This window comes from Drosophila melanogaster, chromosome 3R, assembly GCF_000001215.4.
Source record: "Drosophila melanogaster chromosome 3R".
Lineage (NCBI taxonomy): Eukaryota > Metazoa > Arthropoda > Insecta > Diptera > Drosophilidae > Drosophila > Drosophila melanogaster.
In genome coordinates, this window is record NT_033777.3 from 31343503 (window position 1) to 31361043 (window position 17541).

At 46.4% G+C, this 17541-nt stretch overlaps 1 protein-coding gene and 1 long non-coding RNA gene across 5 annotated transcripts in view; both read left to right on the forward strand.

Annotated features, from left to right (window-relative positions):
* CG34347 (uncharacterized protein) overlaps window positions 1–17541 on the forward strand; it is a 60592-nt gene that overhangs the window by 32346 nt on the left and 10705 nt on the right. For 3 of the 4 annotated variants that reach the window (NM_001382071.1, NM_001382074.1, NM_001382073.1), the window contains exons 3-14: window positions 7766–7870; window positions 8195–8319; window positions 9583–9680; window positions 9908–10116; window positions 10960–11112; window positions 12109–12281; window positions 13777–14031; window positions 15407–15862; window positions 16284–16682; window positions 16764–17048; window positions 17162–17299; window positions 17363–17509. In NM_001382071.1, coding sequence (NP_001368952.1) covers window positions 7766–7870; window positions 8195–8319; window positions 9583–9680; window positions 9908–10116; window positions 10960–11112; window positions 12109–12281; window positions 13777–14031; window positions 15407–15862; window positions 16284–16682; window positions 16764–17048; window positions 17162–17299; window positions 17363–17509 — 2543 coding nt within the window. The remainder of the gene's footprint in view (window positions 1–7765; window positions 7871–8194; window positions 8320–9582; window positions 9681–9907; window positions 10117–10959; window positions 11113–12108; window positions 12282–13776; window positions 14032–15406; window positions 15863–16283; window positions 16683–16763; window positions 17049–17161; window positions 17300–17362; window positions 17510–17541) is intronic. The other variant, NM_001382072.1, reaches the window with a different exon arrangement.
* On the forward strand, window positions 1637–2244 carry lncRNA:CR46118 (long non-coding RNA:CR46118). Its single transcript, NR_133497.1, has one exon. It is a non-coding gene; the product is annotated as a long non-coding RNA:CR46118 (long non-coding RNA).

Here is a 17541-nt window from a genome sequence, read left to right on the forward strand (position 1 = left end):
ATCAAGAAACCATAAATTCCAAGCTTATTGTTCCAGAAAATATTCTCTAAAAATCCCTCGCTAAAGCTTGACACAAATTCCGAGAGATCTTAAAGTTCCCGAGACAAAAGTCTGAAAAATTGAGTTGAACCCGCCGAAATCGAGACAAAACCTCTGCCCCGGAGACCCTGGAGCCCAGTCACCTAAAGGCTGGCAAAACTGTGACAAATGATTTTGACGACTTCATGCCCAGACTGGAAACTGGGAACTCTACGTGCGCATATAGACCAGAAATCCGTGAGTCTGCGGGCCATTTATCACGCTTACCATGCTAATGACATTTGGCCAAGTCGGACTGCCAGACTCTGGGCCACTTTTCGAGTGCTCCCAAGCAGAGCCGCACTTCTTAGCACTTGGGGCGGACGAAATGGCATAAGCTTGTTATTGCTGGATAAGGTTATATAATTATTTCTTAACAGTTAAGCCGCTGCGAGCGGAGTGTGTGGGCATTGTTTGTCCAGCGCTTGATTCTGTCAATACAGGGTGCCTGCCATTGGAGAATATTTATGTAAATCATTCCGCACCGCACACACTTCACTCCAGTTCCGTTCCGTTTCGTTCAGCTCACTTCAGCTCAGTTCACTTCACACCGGCCACAATGACAGGCCGAAATGGAAAATGGTTAGTTCGAGTGCTTCACGAGCAAACACTCGAAGCCAGCAGTTCGAAATTGCCATATGAGTTCGTACGTATCGGGGACCTATGTATCTAACGCTAAACCTGGCCCAAAAGTTGGTCAGGCCCCCGAGCGACATTTAATTAGAGTCCGCAGATCGCGTCATTGCTGGCCGAAATAAACCTGCAGTTTATGGCCAACATAATTAAGTTAAAAGCTTTTTTACAGACCCCGCCCGTACAGTTCGTTCCGCAGAGAAAACCGGACAGAGCTCGCTCAAATTGATAATGAAAATGAAAATAAGCAAAGCCCATGAAGCGTGTTTAATGGCTAAATAAATGCCGGCGTCTAGATTTCAGCACCCACACCTGTATCCATGCAGCTGGCTATCTGGCTATCCCAGCAGTATCTCTGTGTGTGCTTAAACTTAACGTCGGCCAGGTTAGCAGTTATAGACGGTAATTTGGGCCATTTCCCAAGGCCAGGCCATTGATTTGACCCATGAAGTTGGAATGAAAATGGCTGAATTTCCATGGCAAATGTTTAATAACGGTTGAGATACTCCGAACTAATGGATTATGTTTTGAAGCACAGCAATAAACGTATTTTCCAAGATGATTTTTCTTTTCGGTAGAAACTTCCCTTCTATACCACATTAAATGTAATTCAATATTATCATTATAAACAGCACACCAATGTTAACTGAGTGGAGAAAGCAATAGGCGAAATTCAAAATTTACAAAACTCCCGCTTTCAGGCTTTTTAAATGACGTAATTAATAAGACGCAAAAGGTTAGGCCCAAAAACACCGAAAGTTTTACCTTTTTCGCAAGCTCAGCGAAACAGTTTTCCGGCGTTGCCCTTTTTTATTTGGCATTTTTTTGGGGCAGCCGGGGTAATTACTTTATCTGTTGCTGAAGTTGCGCTCCGGTTGGATAATAGGATTAACAAAGAGCCCCTTGAAAGAAATAGAAAACAGCCAGCAAAAATTCGGAAACTCAAAAGCCAGGCCAAAACTGGCCGTTCGTTGCCTTTCGCAGCTGTCAGAACCATAACTCAGTGTCAAGTCGAGACTTTGCGGCTATATCTGGATATCTGAATATCTGAATACCAGTATCTGCGTGGCCACAATGCCCCCTTTCGCCCCCTCCCTCCACCGCATCGTTCCGCTTTCGAAAAGACAAAAAGCAATTGTTCAATCGGTTGAGGTTGAGCCGCAGGGAGACCGGCGAAATAGATTTGCAAACAATTTGCAACAATTCAATCAAAAAAACTTTAAACGCAAATACAGAACGGACAGACATCAGCGGGTGGCCAGCAGTCTGGTGGGTGGTGGAAGGTAGAAGGTGGATGGTGGATGGTGGATGGCGGATGGCAGGCGGTCCGGCTTGACGGCCATCAGATAACTCACTCACCTGGTGGTCCGACGTCCGCCATCCGACGTCCAATTCCCGGGAACCCCTTGAGCCCGGCTTCTTTGCGCCCTGTGTCGCTGTCAGTTGGCTTCGCCGTTTGTTTGCCAAGCGTTTGAATGGGTTAGCGAACAAAGCGCCAAAGAAATTCAAGGTGAGCGCAGGCTTTTACACCTGAAAAAAATGGGGATTACCTGGCATGGTTCGAAAAGATGTGAACAGAAAAGTTGGTTAAGTAACATTGGCGAAAAGTAAAACTAACTCCAGAAGTAAGTTCTAAATCTTAGTCGTTCTACCTAGAAATGCAAGATTTCTTCAAGTGCACACTTGAAGAAGCCATTCCTTGGCTTCCATTCACCGTAGGATAAGCGCAGAAATATTTGCGAGGCAAACAATGATATCCAGCATTTGCACAGACGTCGTGCGATTGCGATAGCGGAAAATGCAAGTGATGCCTCTGCGGCGGAAGTCGTAGCTCTCGCCGGAAAAGCGCGAGACAAGTTGAACAGTTTGAACATCCGAACATCTGAGCATCTGAATAGTTGCACGTGCAGTATTTCACCGACTTCGCGGGAGCAGAACGCCCAGATGCATCGATAGCATGGCCCAAAGCTTGGAATTAGCACTGCAAAGGGAGCCATGCTCAAAGAGAATCCCAAAAAAATATGTGCCGGAAAGATGCGACAACCGTCGACAGATCAACTAGCTGCAACCCAGAAAAAACAGCCCGAACATGCCGCAAAAAATAGCAAAAGCAGAAAAAAACGGTTGAAAAACAGATATGGAAGTGCCGCTATGTGACGATGACGATGACGTACCAGTACCAACAACTCATATCGTAGCTAGGGCCAAAACTCCAAGCCAAGCCGATTCCACGGCTAAATCCGAGGCCAAAGCTGGCTGATGCGCTGCTGAATGTGGGATGTTGGATGTTGGTCGTTGGATGTTGGATGTTGAACCTGAGTCCAAAGTCAGAGCCAAAGTCAGAGGCTGAGCAGAGTCGCAGTCATCCGCATCTAGCATTGTCAGGCTTTATGCCGTTTGCAGTTTGCCGTTTGCCGTTTGGCGTGGCATGCGAAATAAAACTCTCGTAAACAGACAGCGACGTCTCTGAACTGCCAGCATCGGCGGAACAAGGAGCTGTCAACTTTGGGGCAGACCTACGACTATCAGATACCCTAGAAGGTTAATCTACTCATACATACCATCATCTTCCCAATCATCGATTAAGTAAGGAAGACGCCTAAATTATATTCTTTTGAATATAATATCTACTTCATTTTTTGATAGAATAGTAACTTTCCCTGGAATTCTCATTCCTTTACATATTTGTATTGACTTAAGGGAATTGAGCTGAATCCTATGGCCGAATCAACGTTGTGCCCACCTGGTGCAGGGTATAGCTATAACACACGGTACAGGAATCTCAAAAGGCAGCATCCCGTCCACTGCGACGACAACAACAACAAACAGACTGACAACAAACATTGCGAAGAACAAGCAGCCGGCAAACAACAAAACAGCAAAAATAAAAAAATAAAAAATGAAAAAGAAGAAAAACCGAGACGAGTCGAGTTGAGTTGAGTTGAGTCGAGGAACCTTCTCTTCGGCGCTGAGCTGCAGGAATTACGCAAATCTCGTTTGTTGAATGTGTTTTTCAGTTAGGTGAAGATGCGCCAATATGGGATGAGCAGGATGGTTTCCCGACCCGAAAAGGGGGTTCCCTCGAAGCTTGGCAGAGGGGGGGGGGGGGAGCAGACATAAATCTGCTTTAGCATTTGGAAAGGCTGGCTGGTTTTTGTGCATAACGACGACACGATGTTGCTGCCATTGCTTTTCTTTCATTTTGTCGCCGTTTTGTCTGTGACATTGCACTCACTCCATCCGTCCCTTTCCGCATTTCTGTGTTTTAGCCCCGTTTGTTTGCTCTTACTGGCTTTTATTTTTATTCCTCCTATTTCTGCCCTGAGCTTAAGACTCATAATGCCGTTATAAACACAAACGAATGCAGCTCTCTGCAGCTGTTTTTTGTTTTTCGCTTTTCGTTTCTCGCTTTTTTTTCCACTGCGTGTTGTGTGCATTTTTTGTTGTCAGAGGTCAGCGCTCGTTTAAGCCAAGCATCGCAATTATACGCACAATGCAATTGGAGAGGCTAAAACGCACACAGACACAGCTCACATGGCATAGAGGGCATTAAGTATACGACCCGTAGATGGCGGAACCTTTTGGGGGGGCAGATGCCGAGCATCATTTCCAGCATCTGACCTGACCCCCATTGCCGGCGACTCGGACTCACTTCTTATTTTCCATTTCAGCCAGCTTTGTTTTTATTTGCCCCTCCAAGGGCAATAAGCTGGCATTTCTTGTTAGCCGCCTTGCAGTTTAAATGGCAGCAAATGAGCTTACACCGGAAATACGATGTAATCTGACTGGGCTGGGTGAAAACACGGAAAAAGTGTGGCACTAGCCATACGTTCAGACTTTAAAGTTAATAATTTATCCGTCTATAAAATCACATACATATTTATTGTATTTGCTCTGTAAAAAATGCTTTCAGAGCATTTGTAACTATTCATAAAGTCAAGTTGATATCAAGTAGTTTTGACAAGCACGTGTGTCTGGGGAGCTCATCCTTTGAACACATAAAACACGTGCTAATTATGTTAAAGCCCGACGACTTGCAGCGCATTTCTGCACACGCAAAAGGCCGAAATTGGGTTAGTCACGTCGTTAAAGTTTACGAAAGACGCTGATTACGTTTTAGTCGGAACGCGGTGCTGGGATTTTCCTTTTCGCCCGAAAAGTGTCCCACGGGGGTGGTGGAAGAAAGGGAAGTTGTTTAGGGCTGGCTGGTGGCCAGACATGTGTGCTATATTTTCCGGTTTACCACTTGGCGTTCTCTAATTAAGTTGCATGGCAAAAACTTCCTCCTTTTTGCTCTGGTGTTGCCGTCAGCTGACAAGAAAAGCAGGCAATCGAGGTTGAGAGCCAGTCGGCGGGGGCGGGGGTGGCGAAAAATGTAAGCTCATTAAGTGTACTTGGCCAGGATTCGATGTCCTTTGGCTCGAGGCAAGCGTAGGTCCTTCCAGCAACATCAAAGTAAGCATAATTTGATTAAGACATTTTAGCCAAAGACCTAATCATCATTAGCATCAACATAATCATCGTAGGGCACATCCGGCGTCTTCTTAATTTTTTCTACTTTTTTTTTGTTTTTGTTGTTTCTCCGTCCTCGACTTGCTTTTGCTGCACTGTCAGCATCAGGATCATCCAAAGCCTTCAGCCTTTGATGCCCCAGACATCATCTACGTCACTGGTTCGGGGAAAATCTAATTTATTGAACTCTGTCAGTGAGTGAGTTGTGTGGAAATTGGCGTTGGAGGTTGGAGGGAGAAATGTTTCCGCCCCCAGAATCGTTTGTGTGGAAACGTGGAAAACCTTTTGGGACCCAAAACACTTTTGTTTGCACAAGTTTTTCCGGCAAAACCCATGTGATTAATTGCGGTCCTTACATGTAGACGTTGATTTCTGGCCATAACTTAGGCGCTGAACGACTAGTTCATTAGGCTGGTTTCCAATGGGGGTGTCTACTTGTTTGGATTCGTGAAAGGTACGGAATCCCATAAGCCCTGATCGATAAAGATGCCTCACGTGCTTTCGGCACACTTTAAGGAATATTATTTCACTCGCTTTTACCTCATTTGGAATTCCATTTACGTGCACATGCATTATTAGCTCCTCTCACTAAGTAAACGGCAACCGACAATATGATGAACGCTCATGTTTCTTATGCATTTTTAAAATGCACTTTTCTTCTTCTCGTGTTCTGTATTTTATGGTAAAAGCATTGACAGCAAAGTCAGAGGAGCGGCAGCTGGAACAAGAGCTTTCGGAGCAAGATGAGGAGGGACAACAATAAGGACTCGACTTGTGTTGGAAATTTCACAGACCATTGTCTTAATGTCCTTGCCCAAGTTCTCTCCACGTATTTGTAATGCAATTTGAGCTGCAGGACCAGAGAAGGAATTTGATGTCCTGCCCAGCTGCAGCATCACGTTCACTTTGCCACTGCCGATGTCACTTCACTGTCACTATGTCACTTCGTCCTGTTAACGACTGTCATCTAATGCAGTCGGCACAAATGCAATTAGTTTTTGACACACACGCACACGAGTCCGTGCACCGTGTACACTGGCATATACTCGTCCTGCGGCCCGGAGCTCATGCAAAAATCAACTCAGCTCGACTTTTTGATGCGGAATGAACTCTCATACGGAGATTATTCCTCCTATCCACTGGGATCTCGGTTTGGCATGGGAATGTTGTTGAAAGGTAAATGATTATTGGGCAGATCAAAATCATTTTGCACAGCTTGCGTACTAACGATATGTTTTTGGGCATATCGAATTCATTGCTGAAATGAGATGGAAATGGAATAATATTGTACAGTTTGCCATCATATGGATTTGAGGAAACAACTACAACTACATAAGTATGAACATGTGGCAAACATTCCCCAACAATGTGTATCAAATATCATTTCAAATATATATACAGCCAACATCCCAACTTCGACTCCATCTTTTGGTATTTACAATTCCCAGACGGCGAGTTAAGCAGCTCGATTTCGGACTGAAAGTCCGAGGTCAGCAGAATGTTTAACATAAATTCAAAACGAATTGTGCTCGGAGTTGCGAGCAAACTGGCAGTTACACCGAGTTCTCACTCCCGGAATCCCAGTGTGCTCACACTTGCCAGCCATTAAGTTTATTACGCAACAACAATAAAGCAGGCCAATATGCATGCGAAGGGAAATGCCGTGTGCAGGATGTGGATGTGTACGAGGATGTGGATGCCCCAAAGGGATCCTTCGACCAGGCAGAAATACCATAAATAAAACATGGCAGCGGGTCGAACAAACAACAAAAGGCAAAAGTCAGTGTCTGCTGGTCAGTTGGCGAAAAAGCAAAAAACGGAGTAGCACATGAGACACACTGCAGACAATCGAGGAGGAGCATCAGCTGCCATCAGGGTTGGGCGGTAAACAGGGGGCGTGGCAGATGCCTTTGCGGTTAACAATAGCACACCCCACGGCCATAGTTTGGGTGCTTTTTGCGGTTCCTGCAGCTGCGGCGGCCACCTTTTTTCGGGGTGATTCCGTATTCGATTGCCAGATCTCCCCGGAGAATAAACTCAATTTATTATTGCCACTAGGCGACGGGACAGACGGGGCGAGAAAAAGGGAATTGGCATTTTAAAGCTTTAACAAATTAAATTAAACCAACAGCAAAGCAGCAAAAATTGTTGATTGCCCGACTTTGGCCGCCTTCGATTTGCCATAAATTGTTTGGTCGAGAGGAAGAACGGGCCATTTTGCTATTTCCACATTTATTTTATCGCCGGCAAAGGCACACAAAAAAGGCAGCAATTTTCCAATTGAATAATTGTCACTGGCAAGTTTTCACTTTTGTCGGCGGAGGACTTAGCCAACTGGATGGAAAATGGGCGCAGGACGAAAGGGAAAAGGAAACGAGGGCCGTGTCTGTGGCCATTCAATGGCTCAACAGTTTGCCAGTGTTTCCAGTGTTTGCCTTTGCCTCTCTGCTTCTCTGCCTCTCAGCCTTTTCTGCTTTTATCCCTCCTGTTTATCCCCAGGACTCTGCTCTGTTTTAACAGCAATTTTCTTGTCTATTTTCAGGATGATTTGCCCGGCCAGGCTCTGCTGGATGTCGTCTTCGCCAGGCTCAATTTAATCGAGACCTCATACTTCGGCATACGTTATATAGACGAGGAGAATCAGACGGTAAGTGTGTAGAGCAAAAACGATCAAAATCGAAAAAAGTGAAGGAGACCGCTTCCGCTGGGCACACATATTGGTTTTGGAAATTCATTTTCGTTTTCATTGAAATTCATTCAGGCGCGATGAAAAATGAAAACAAAGAGCCCAGCAGCCAGACTATGGCAACTCTTTGAGAGTCCTTTGGCTGCGGGGCAAGTTAGATATTTTCGCTTTCGCTGGTCCTGCTGGCTGCGTTGTCCTTCATTTACCTTTACACATACCATACACGTTGCTCATACGCCACGTGGTTAGCCCTTAGATTTATCCCTCATTTGAATATTCCCACAGCACTGGCTCGATCCTGCGTCGCGTATTTCTCGCCAACTCAAGCCCAAGTCGGATCCTTATGACTTGTATTTCGGTGTGAAGTTCTATGCTGCCGATCCCTGCAAGCTGCTGGAGGAAATAACCAGGTGAGCAACCAAAATCCTATATAATCCGTAGTCCTTCACAATAAACTAGACCGCAAACATTTATGGGTATTCGAAATCGAAGTGAGATTCGTGTGAGTTCTGGTGGCATTTAAAGAATATCCTTTTGTTCGCACAGGCATTAACAATTTAAGCATTTAATTTGTGCCATCCCATCTTTGGTCTGCCATAAATTCGGTAAATTGAATTTGGCAAATTTAATTTGTTAATTGAGGCACACAGACGCATAATTATAATGCAATAAACAACAAATGAAGCGAATTGAGATGCACGAGCTGAAAGCTGTGAACTCGCTCTGCCCACTCAACTAATGGATAATGCATCGAGCAATTAATGCATTTATGCGCGCACATCAAGCGAAATAAATTAAAATAACGCCAGTGGAAAAGGCCAGCAGGCCGAAGGGAAAATGCCAAATGTCGTCGCGAATGGCGAGCGAAGTGGGCGGAAAAACTGTGGAAATGTGACCGTGGCCATGGTTTTCATCGCCACATCATCGGTGTTCGGTCGTCCTGGGGACCTGGTGTCCTGGTGTCTGGTTATCCTGGGGGCGATTGCTGCATTTATCAAGCATTTGGTGTGTGCAAATATTTGCTCTCCATACGACGACACGTTGGCCATAATCATTCGCCGAGCGACGGCAAAACCATTGGCCAAACATCATCAAAATCCTGGCCAACTGCCGCTGAATCCACTGCTAATATTAGCGCATATAAATGCATCGAAATGCACTTCTGTCCAAGTGGAAAGGGGCACGGGGCGTGGCAATGCAATTGCCGTTGCATTATTGGAAGTGCACTAGGGCCAAAGAATATCGTGTTATTTTAGCTATACAAAGTCTGCGCCGCACAATAAACGGCAATTGACTTTGGTCAGGACAAAGTTGAAAATTCCGAGCGACGAGGGGATTTCCAGGCAGACTGAGCCACGTCAGACAGGAGAGGATTAAGGCAAACAGGCAGCTTGAAGCTCAAACTTTGCTTGATTTTAGCAAATAATTGTGAAATATGATGCCGGCCTATGCCGTCTGCCGTTTACCAGTATTTGTTTCGTTTCATGATTTCCATGTTACGCCCAAAGTCAACAAGTCGGCCGAATGTTTGTTTTCGACAAGCATTCCAGGGGGGGGTGGGGATCAACTAATTTTATGCCCAGATTTCTGTTTGCCCACTTGTTAACTGCTTCTGGTTCTTGTTTTCGGCTTTTTGTGCTGCCATGTTGGCTAATGAAATTTGTCATTTGCAGGTATCAACTTTTCCTGCAAGTCAAACAGGATGTTTTGCAGGGACGACTGCCTGTGGCCTTTGAGCTGGCCGCCGAGCTGGGAGCCTTTGTGGTGCAATGTAAGTAAAGGAAAGGAACACCAAGTGAGTCACAGGTGTCATACAATCCCCTTGCAAATACGAATCGATTTTCAGCTTATATCCTTAGACTTGTGCTTATATTTACCAAGAACCACCCTCAACCCTTCATTTTTTTTAAAGAAATTTATTAGCATACAAGAATGCACCCGTTTTTAAAGTTTGCTTTCATCCAATAATCAGAGATACATACATGTTTGCTCCCCCAGCCGAACTTGGTGACTATGATCAGCGGCGCCACTCGAAGGGCTACGTGTCCGAGTTCCGGCTGCTTCCTAACCAAAGCAACGAGCTGGAAACCCGCGTCTCCGAACTCCACCAGCAGCTGAAGGGAATGTCGCCCTCCAGTGCGGAGCTCAACTATCTGGACAAAGTCAAATGGCACGATATGTACGGCGTGGATTTGCATCCCGTTCTGGTGAGTAATGTGCTGATGCTGCTCATGTGTCAAGCCAAATCGGGTGAACTGCCGAGGAATGAGGGTGGGATATAGGACCCATGGATACTTCTCGCATGTGACCCGACCCGAAGTTCTGAAACCGCAGATGGTTCACCAGGCAGACGGTCTTCGACGTTCAACCAGCCGCATTAAAGGGGTCAGAGGGAAATGCAAAGTTTAATTTCATTTCAGGGCAAATATTATAAATCATTTGCTCACATTTCTGTGGGGGTCCCCAATCGGGAAGGGGTGGTAATCATTTACCCCCGAAAAAGCGAGTCTCGTGTGTCTACGCTTTTGTGCTGCGTAAGTTGGCACTTCATTTGCATTTTTTATTGCCCTTTACTTTGATATCAAACCTCAATAAATCACCAGCTGTGTTTGTATACATGCGTGGAGTTGGGAATAACCCCGAACCCTTGTATCATACTCCATGTGGCATGGTATGCTATGTGCCATAATAAAGCCTATATCCACCCCCATCTCACTCAGTCGTCGGCCTTGTGTTTGTTTATAGACACAAATCATTGACTATCGCGGCGCCAGACCGCCGTCTTTTATATGCTTTGCCGCTCTCTCCTTTCTTTTTAATTTAATTAACAGCCGAAATTACATTTATTTCGGCTTTTTTTCTTGGCGGCGTTATAAGAACGAGGTATCCATAAAAATGCCGCCTGCTGCTAATGGGCGAAAACTTTCTTCTTGTTAACACATTTTTTGGCAATGGCCGAAAGGAAACTTTTGCGCCCGCCTTTGTTTGCGAAAGTTTCTCAGCTTCTCATTTTCTCTACTTTTTGCCTACACTTTCCCCTTTTCCCACAGGGCGAGGACAGCGTGGAGTACTTCCTGGGGCTGACTCCGAGCGGGATTGTCGTGCTGCGCAACAAGACGACGGTGGCTCATTACTATTGGCCGCGCATTGCCAAAGTTTATTATAAAGGACGCTATTTTATGCTCAGGATAAGCGATAAAAATGTAAATTCTCAAACGCACCCAACGCGACAATGGGAACTGGAACTGGAAAACTGTAAACTGTTAGCTGGAAACCCGAAACGACAATGGCCACTGTGACGATGTGGATGAGGATCCCCATTTCGTAGCCCATCCCAGCCATAAATTTGTTTGCCGACAAGTGCTTTTTACAATTTGCAGTTCGTTCCGCGAGTGAATGGTCGAAAGTTGGCACTAAAGGGTAGTAGACCTATGACAAAGTCGAGTAGAAAGTATCTGACAGTTGAGAGAGTTCTAGGCGTGCTAAATAGATGACGTGAAAGAAATGTAGAAAATTCAATACCAATTCACTTTACTTGATCCTTAGTCATTTTCAAGGATTTATACGAGTAAGTCATGATATCCTCGAAGTTGAGTACTTTAGTGTAGTAAACACAGATCGTTCTTTAAAACTTACAGGGTATCCTATAGTCCATAGCTCCCTTTGAGTGCTTTCAATTTCTTATTCCCGTTTTGCAGTGTCGCCAATTTTTCTGTGTGCTCCTTATGGCGACAACTTTTGCCTGTCAGCGGCATCAAGTGGCGCCAGGAGCCAGAAGCGTAGGAGGACTCGTTAGACAACAAGTAGCTAGTAGCTGGTAGATGGAAGATGGTAGCTTTGGTAGTAGATAGCAGATAGAGGACGCCAAATGGCTGGAGCTGCCGAAAGTTGCACACTTTCGGGTGTTAACGCTTTGATAATCAAAAAAGTTTCCCAGCCAGTTGACGCGCACAAAAGGCGGAACTTAAGCATTTTCCTTCGCCTTGATTTTTCCCTTTTCCTACCCAGCTTTTTTTTTTTTTTCGGCCAGTACTTTACAGTTTGGAATGGGAGGGGGCGAGCCCGACAGGGGCACTCATTCAGTCACTCCGCCTCTTTGTCGGCATGTCGAGTCCCAGTTGAGTTTCCAGTTCCCATCGTGACTCGACTCTTGCGCTTATCACACCTTTGCGATTCGATTCTGTTCCTGTTTCCCGCAGAACGAGCTGAGCACCTACGGATTCGAGACGCCTCGCAAGTCGGCCTGCAAGCACCTATGGCGCTGCTGCGTGGAACACCATGCCTTCTTCAGGCAGGTGCGAGTGGCCCCTCTGCCCAGTTCGCAATCGCATGCCGCCGATTTGTTCCAACTGGGATCGCGCTTCAGGCACAGGTGAGTAACCAGCCAGCTGGCCAGAAATAGTGGAGTGCCGGGCCGCACTGGGAACTCTCCAGGAAGTTCCTGTGGGTGCAGTCGTGTGTGCTCCGCCCATCAGATGGAGTCGTTAAACCAAAAAAAAAAAAAACCCTGCTTCTCCGTTGCCTAATTTATTGGCCAAACCCAAAAGCGCAGCCAATTAAGACGTAACGAATTTCAATGGCCCAGACACTCGAGTTCAATCCCTGGCCTCAAAGTGCACCTCATGTGATTAGCTCATTAAGGGGCAGCTCGAGTGGAGAAATTGGGCTGGACTCGAAGCGAACAAGTGAACTCGCTTTTGAGAGAATAGATGACTAGATGCGCCATTCCAAAGGGCTAAATTTCCTATAAAAATGTTCGGGGATATAGGACATGCCTGAATTTACTAGCAGTGTAAAAGCAAGGCACTTAAATACCTTTTTGTTTTGTTTATTTTATTAAAACATCTTATAAATTCAATGTAATGTTTGTATTAGACGAAATTAATGGTAATCAAGTTCAGACTAAATGGAGGCCCACTCCAGTTTCAAAAAAACAACGCCAATATGCACCAAGTTCGCATGTCAGCTCCTCGAGTTTCCCGCCGAACCAATTAGAGCTCATCTCTGGCCCAAGTCAAAGTCAAATCCAAACAGAAGCAGCATCCAGATGCAGCGCAATCCGACCAGTGTTCATAGATCAAGTTTACGCCATCGCCTGCATGGTCAACTAATTGGAAGTCCAATAAAAATGTCGGATCTGCAGGGGTACTGCAGATGGGGATGCGGATGAGGATGAGGTTGAGGCTGGGGATTCGGATTAGGAAGCCTTCGGGGCAGTCAGCCAAAAAGCAACTCGAGTGCAAAGCCCACTAATGACTTTCTGCGAAAAGGCGGCTCTAAGCTGCTGCCTCACCAAATGCAGGCAATTGTGCATGACGAATGTGGCAGGAAATCGAGGGAATCCAGGGGAATCGACGGGATTCAGGGGAACTCTGGGGCTTCAGGTCCTTCATGTTTATGACTGGACATTTGCGGTGACTGCGGCTGACCATTTAGTTGCTGCGGTAAACTTTCTTGCTCCCGGACACAAAATGGAGTTCACGTGGCCAACCGTAACTCAGTGAAACTATTAACTTGGCTGGCAGGGCATTTCTAGTGGCCGAAAACAAAGTTTTTTTTAGGGGCGTCGGCTCAGTTTATGACTGCCCCAAGAAGAGAACGTTTTTAATTTGAGAAACAAATGAAAGTTTCCGAGTTTCCTTGGTTTTTATTTTATTTGGCTGTCTGTGCTTTACAACCTTTTTATGGTTCACTGTTCATTATTAGCGTCTTCTATGATCCGTACTCTCGTTTTCCTTTTTTGTTTTTCACATTTTCCCATTTTGGTTGTTAATATTTTTGGACGCCTTTATGCCTACTTTTATGTTGCCCAACACCACCACCGCATGTCTGCCAACCCCCCGAACCCATCGAACCACACCCAAAAGTCGCCCGGACAAGCAAACGGAGAAGGATGCACTTTCCGCCGGACGATCGCCGCCTGCCTTCACCCGTACTCCCTCGAAGCGCCAGCCGCGCCGCGTGATTGATGACTTTTTTAACAGCAACGGCAACGGCAACGGCAATGGAAATGGAAATGGCAATGGCCATGGCCATGGAGGAAGTGGAGCGGGAACATTAGGAGGCGGCAGCCACATGGGCAACAGGCCGCTGCCACAGCCCGGAATGGGCACCATCTCCAAGTGAGTACTCCAGAATGCCCATCATTTGTTTTCATTCCGAGCACAAAAGTTTTGATTTACCCGACCGCCCATGTGTAGTACCCTCGCGTTTCGTATTTTACCCATTTATGTGCGGCAGCTGCTTCCTTTGACGTAGTTGTCCTTTTTTCCGGCCAAGTCCTTTTTTGGCCGCCAAGTCCTTTTTTGCTTTTTAGTAATCATTTTTGGGAGCTGGCGCGCCGGAAGAGCTCTCATGTGGCTCGTTGGAGAGGACTCGCCTTTGATCTCTTTTTAATTTTCAAACATATATTTTTCGGTATGGCTATTGCTATTTCGAATCGCCGGGTTCAATTTGAAAGGAATGCAGCCGGAGCACTTCATCATTCCCCGCCTTTTCCGCCTGCGTTTGCGTTTGACAGGACAAACAGGATACATAGATAGAAGCTCCTTGGCATTGTCCCGGCTCAAGTGCCCTCTGGCACTGTGGGTTCTGTTTCGAATTCGTGTTCAAAATCCATTTAGTTGCCATTTCGAAGGCAGTTACATTGTCTAGACGCAGCATTTATTAAATGTTTTATGGATGTGAGCGCATCAAATTATATGGACAAATAAAAATCATAGAAGTTTCGGGGGAAATTGAGTCATGCCAGGCGATTTATAGTCAGTGAGTGAGGGAGTGAGTGTATACTAGTATTCCGTTGTGGAGACTAATCGAAAGCGATCCTCCCAAGAAGCACTTGAATTGGAAAATTACCAGCCAGCATTTCCAGCTGTCCAGTGTAAGTGTTTGCCCACCATCCGTGCATAAATTACACGCTCAGGTGAGGCTCTAAATAAGGTAATAGAAGCCAATCGTAATCGCTGGATGCCTTCTCCTGCAAGACCCGGGATGAGCAAATAGCCCGCGTCATTTATCATTTGCAAACAAAGAGAAGCCCAAACATCAGGCCAATCAGGCAGCCGATCCCCGCCACACCACACCACGCCACATCAGACTATCCAGATCCCAGATCCCAGATGCCAGATCACAAATCACAGATCGCTGCATGCCAGGGAGCATAAATCACCGGGCACGTTCTGGCTTTTCTGGGATCCTCCTCAGTGGAACTGAGTCGAACCGAACTGGACTGAAGCGACGACTCCTGGGAGTACAAAATGATTGCCCGCTGATTGCCAGTGCGGCAATTACTCAATTTTGCACACGCGCATTATTTGTCTGTGTCGATCTCGTGGTGGCTCAGTTGCCTCCCCAGATCGAATTGGACAGCCTAAATGGCCTTCCATGCCGCGGACTTTAATCAACGTTTATGTTAAACAATTTAAATTTATGGCAAAATAATGCGAGATCGCGATGACTGATCCCCCGCCTTTAATCTCTACTCCCTTCCCTGAACAGCAACTACGACAGCCCCTATCGCTCCACCTACAGCATACCCACCAGCTTGGGCATCAGACCTTGCCATCAGCAGCAGAACAACAACTCCAGCAGCTACAACAACAACAGTGGGGGCAACCTGCAAACGCCTGACTCGCCCAGGAGCACCCGGAGTGCTCCCTGGCCCAGATCGCAGCAGAGATCCCTCTTCGGGCACAATCCATCGAGTCCGCGATCCGTGAGATCCGCGAGTACGGCAGGCGGTGGGCTGCACCATCATCACAGCCACCACAGCCACGGTCACGGTACCAGCCACCATCCGCACCACCAATCCTCGTCAGCGGGGGCCACCTCCTCGACCTCGCATCACCACCGTCAGCAGCGGGCCAGCTCCTCATCCGCCTCCCATCAGCAGCAGAGATACCGCTCCAGTTCTGTGGAGAGCCACTCCTCTAACGACTCGAGGTCCACGCGCAAGTAAGTCTTAGTAATATTACGAATTATTTTTACTTCGGACCCGAGTTTGACCTTTCCAAGGGCATCAGGACTGAATCCTAGGATGAAGTTAGATAAATGCGACGCGTGCGAATTTTATCGAGCTAGATGCATTAAGGTCGTCAACACTTAATTAACTTTAGAAGGTTAAGTATGTTAAGATAGAGTCCAGTTTATGTGACATTTTAAGACCAATTAAGCATTATCGACGTGGACATCCTCAGGCATGCGCCTAGTTTGAGTGGTTGGATGAACTGATTAAATTTGTCTATTTATCTTATCTGCAAAGATCTGAATTTCGCAAGGGAATTTGAATTTCCCAATTTTTATGCGTATCAACTTTGGTATTTTCACGTATCTAATCAAGGAACTCTTCGGAATTTGCAAATCATTATAATTCAAGGCATAAGCACCGTCATCGACGCACCTCAGATAATGAAAGCGAGCTTTCCAGAGGATCAGGTCGGTCCGGAAGATCAGGACGTTCGCATCATCGCAAGCACCGCCGTTCGCACCGGCATCGAAGGGACTCAGCCGGAGGATCCGATCATGACAGCACACGAGGACGCAGCTACTCTGGTCATCGCAGCTCTTCGATGAGAAGTGGAAGTACCGAGCTCATAGACTCCACATCGCAATGGAGGGAAGTGCAACGACGCCAGGCGGAGGCCAGTTTGGGGCAGAGTTCCGTGCAACAGGCAGCGGTTTCCAAGAGCAGCATGGTGGCCAGGAGTCTCCACAGCAACGACAGTCACTCGGACACCCATTCGCACCACAAATCCAGGAGGCACCGCAAAAACAAGTGAGTACAACCAAAAAAAAGGAGCCAGTATCCTTTATTTGCGATGGATCTCAATATATGTAAATTTTTAAACAAAAATAGATCCCCATCGGAATCACGAAGCCGCATGTGGAACAGTGAGCTGGCGAAGCACCTACAATTCGATCTGGTGGACACGGAGGGCATGTCGGAGCAGCAGTTACGGGAAATTCCCTACACGGTGGTAGAGACCACTTCGAAGAGGTCCAACTCTAACCTAAAGATCCACAAGAGCAACAGCAAGAGCAGTGTGGGAGCGAAGAGTACGGGCTCTGGTAACACCATTACGAATGGTAGTGGATCTGGAAATGCGGGTCAGGCCAGGAATCGCGTCGATCGCATCAGGGGGTAAGTACTAGTTAACCAACCAATCACTAAATTACTAATAGGAAAGGGAACGATTTTTAGTTCTTGTTCTGATTATTTATCAGCTCTCACTTAACTCATGTACATAATTGTAGACTTTACTATCAAAGCACGCATCCACACGAGGCCAACGGAGGTCCTGGAGCTGGAGGACATGCGCCGAAGAATGGATCCATCCGCTCGGCCAGCACTATATCTTCAAGGGAGTGTGAACGGAATAATGGTCTAGTTAGGTGAGTAGAGGAGGAGATGTCTTCACAAATTTTGGAATATGAATGTGGATTTCCGAACTTCAGAATGATGTCCAGCATGAGCATGGGTGACTTTATCTCGCCCACTGGCTCCAATCTGAGTCCTTTGGAAAACTCAGCTCTGCGGGTGTCCCACGAGCATACTGACTCTGGACTGGGAGCCGATCAGGATTATGCATACTCATCGGAAAGGTAAGATCATTTCATATTTACCTTAATTTGTA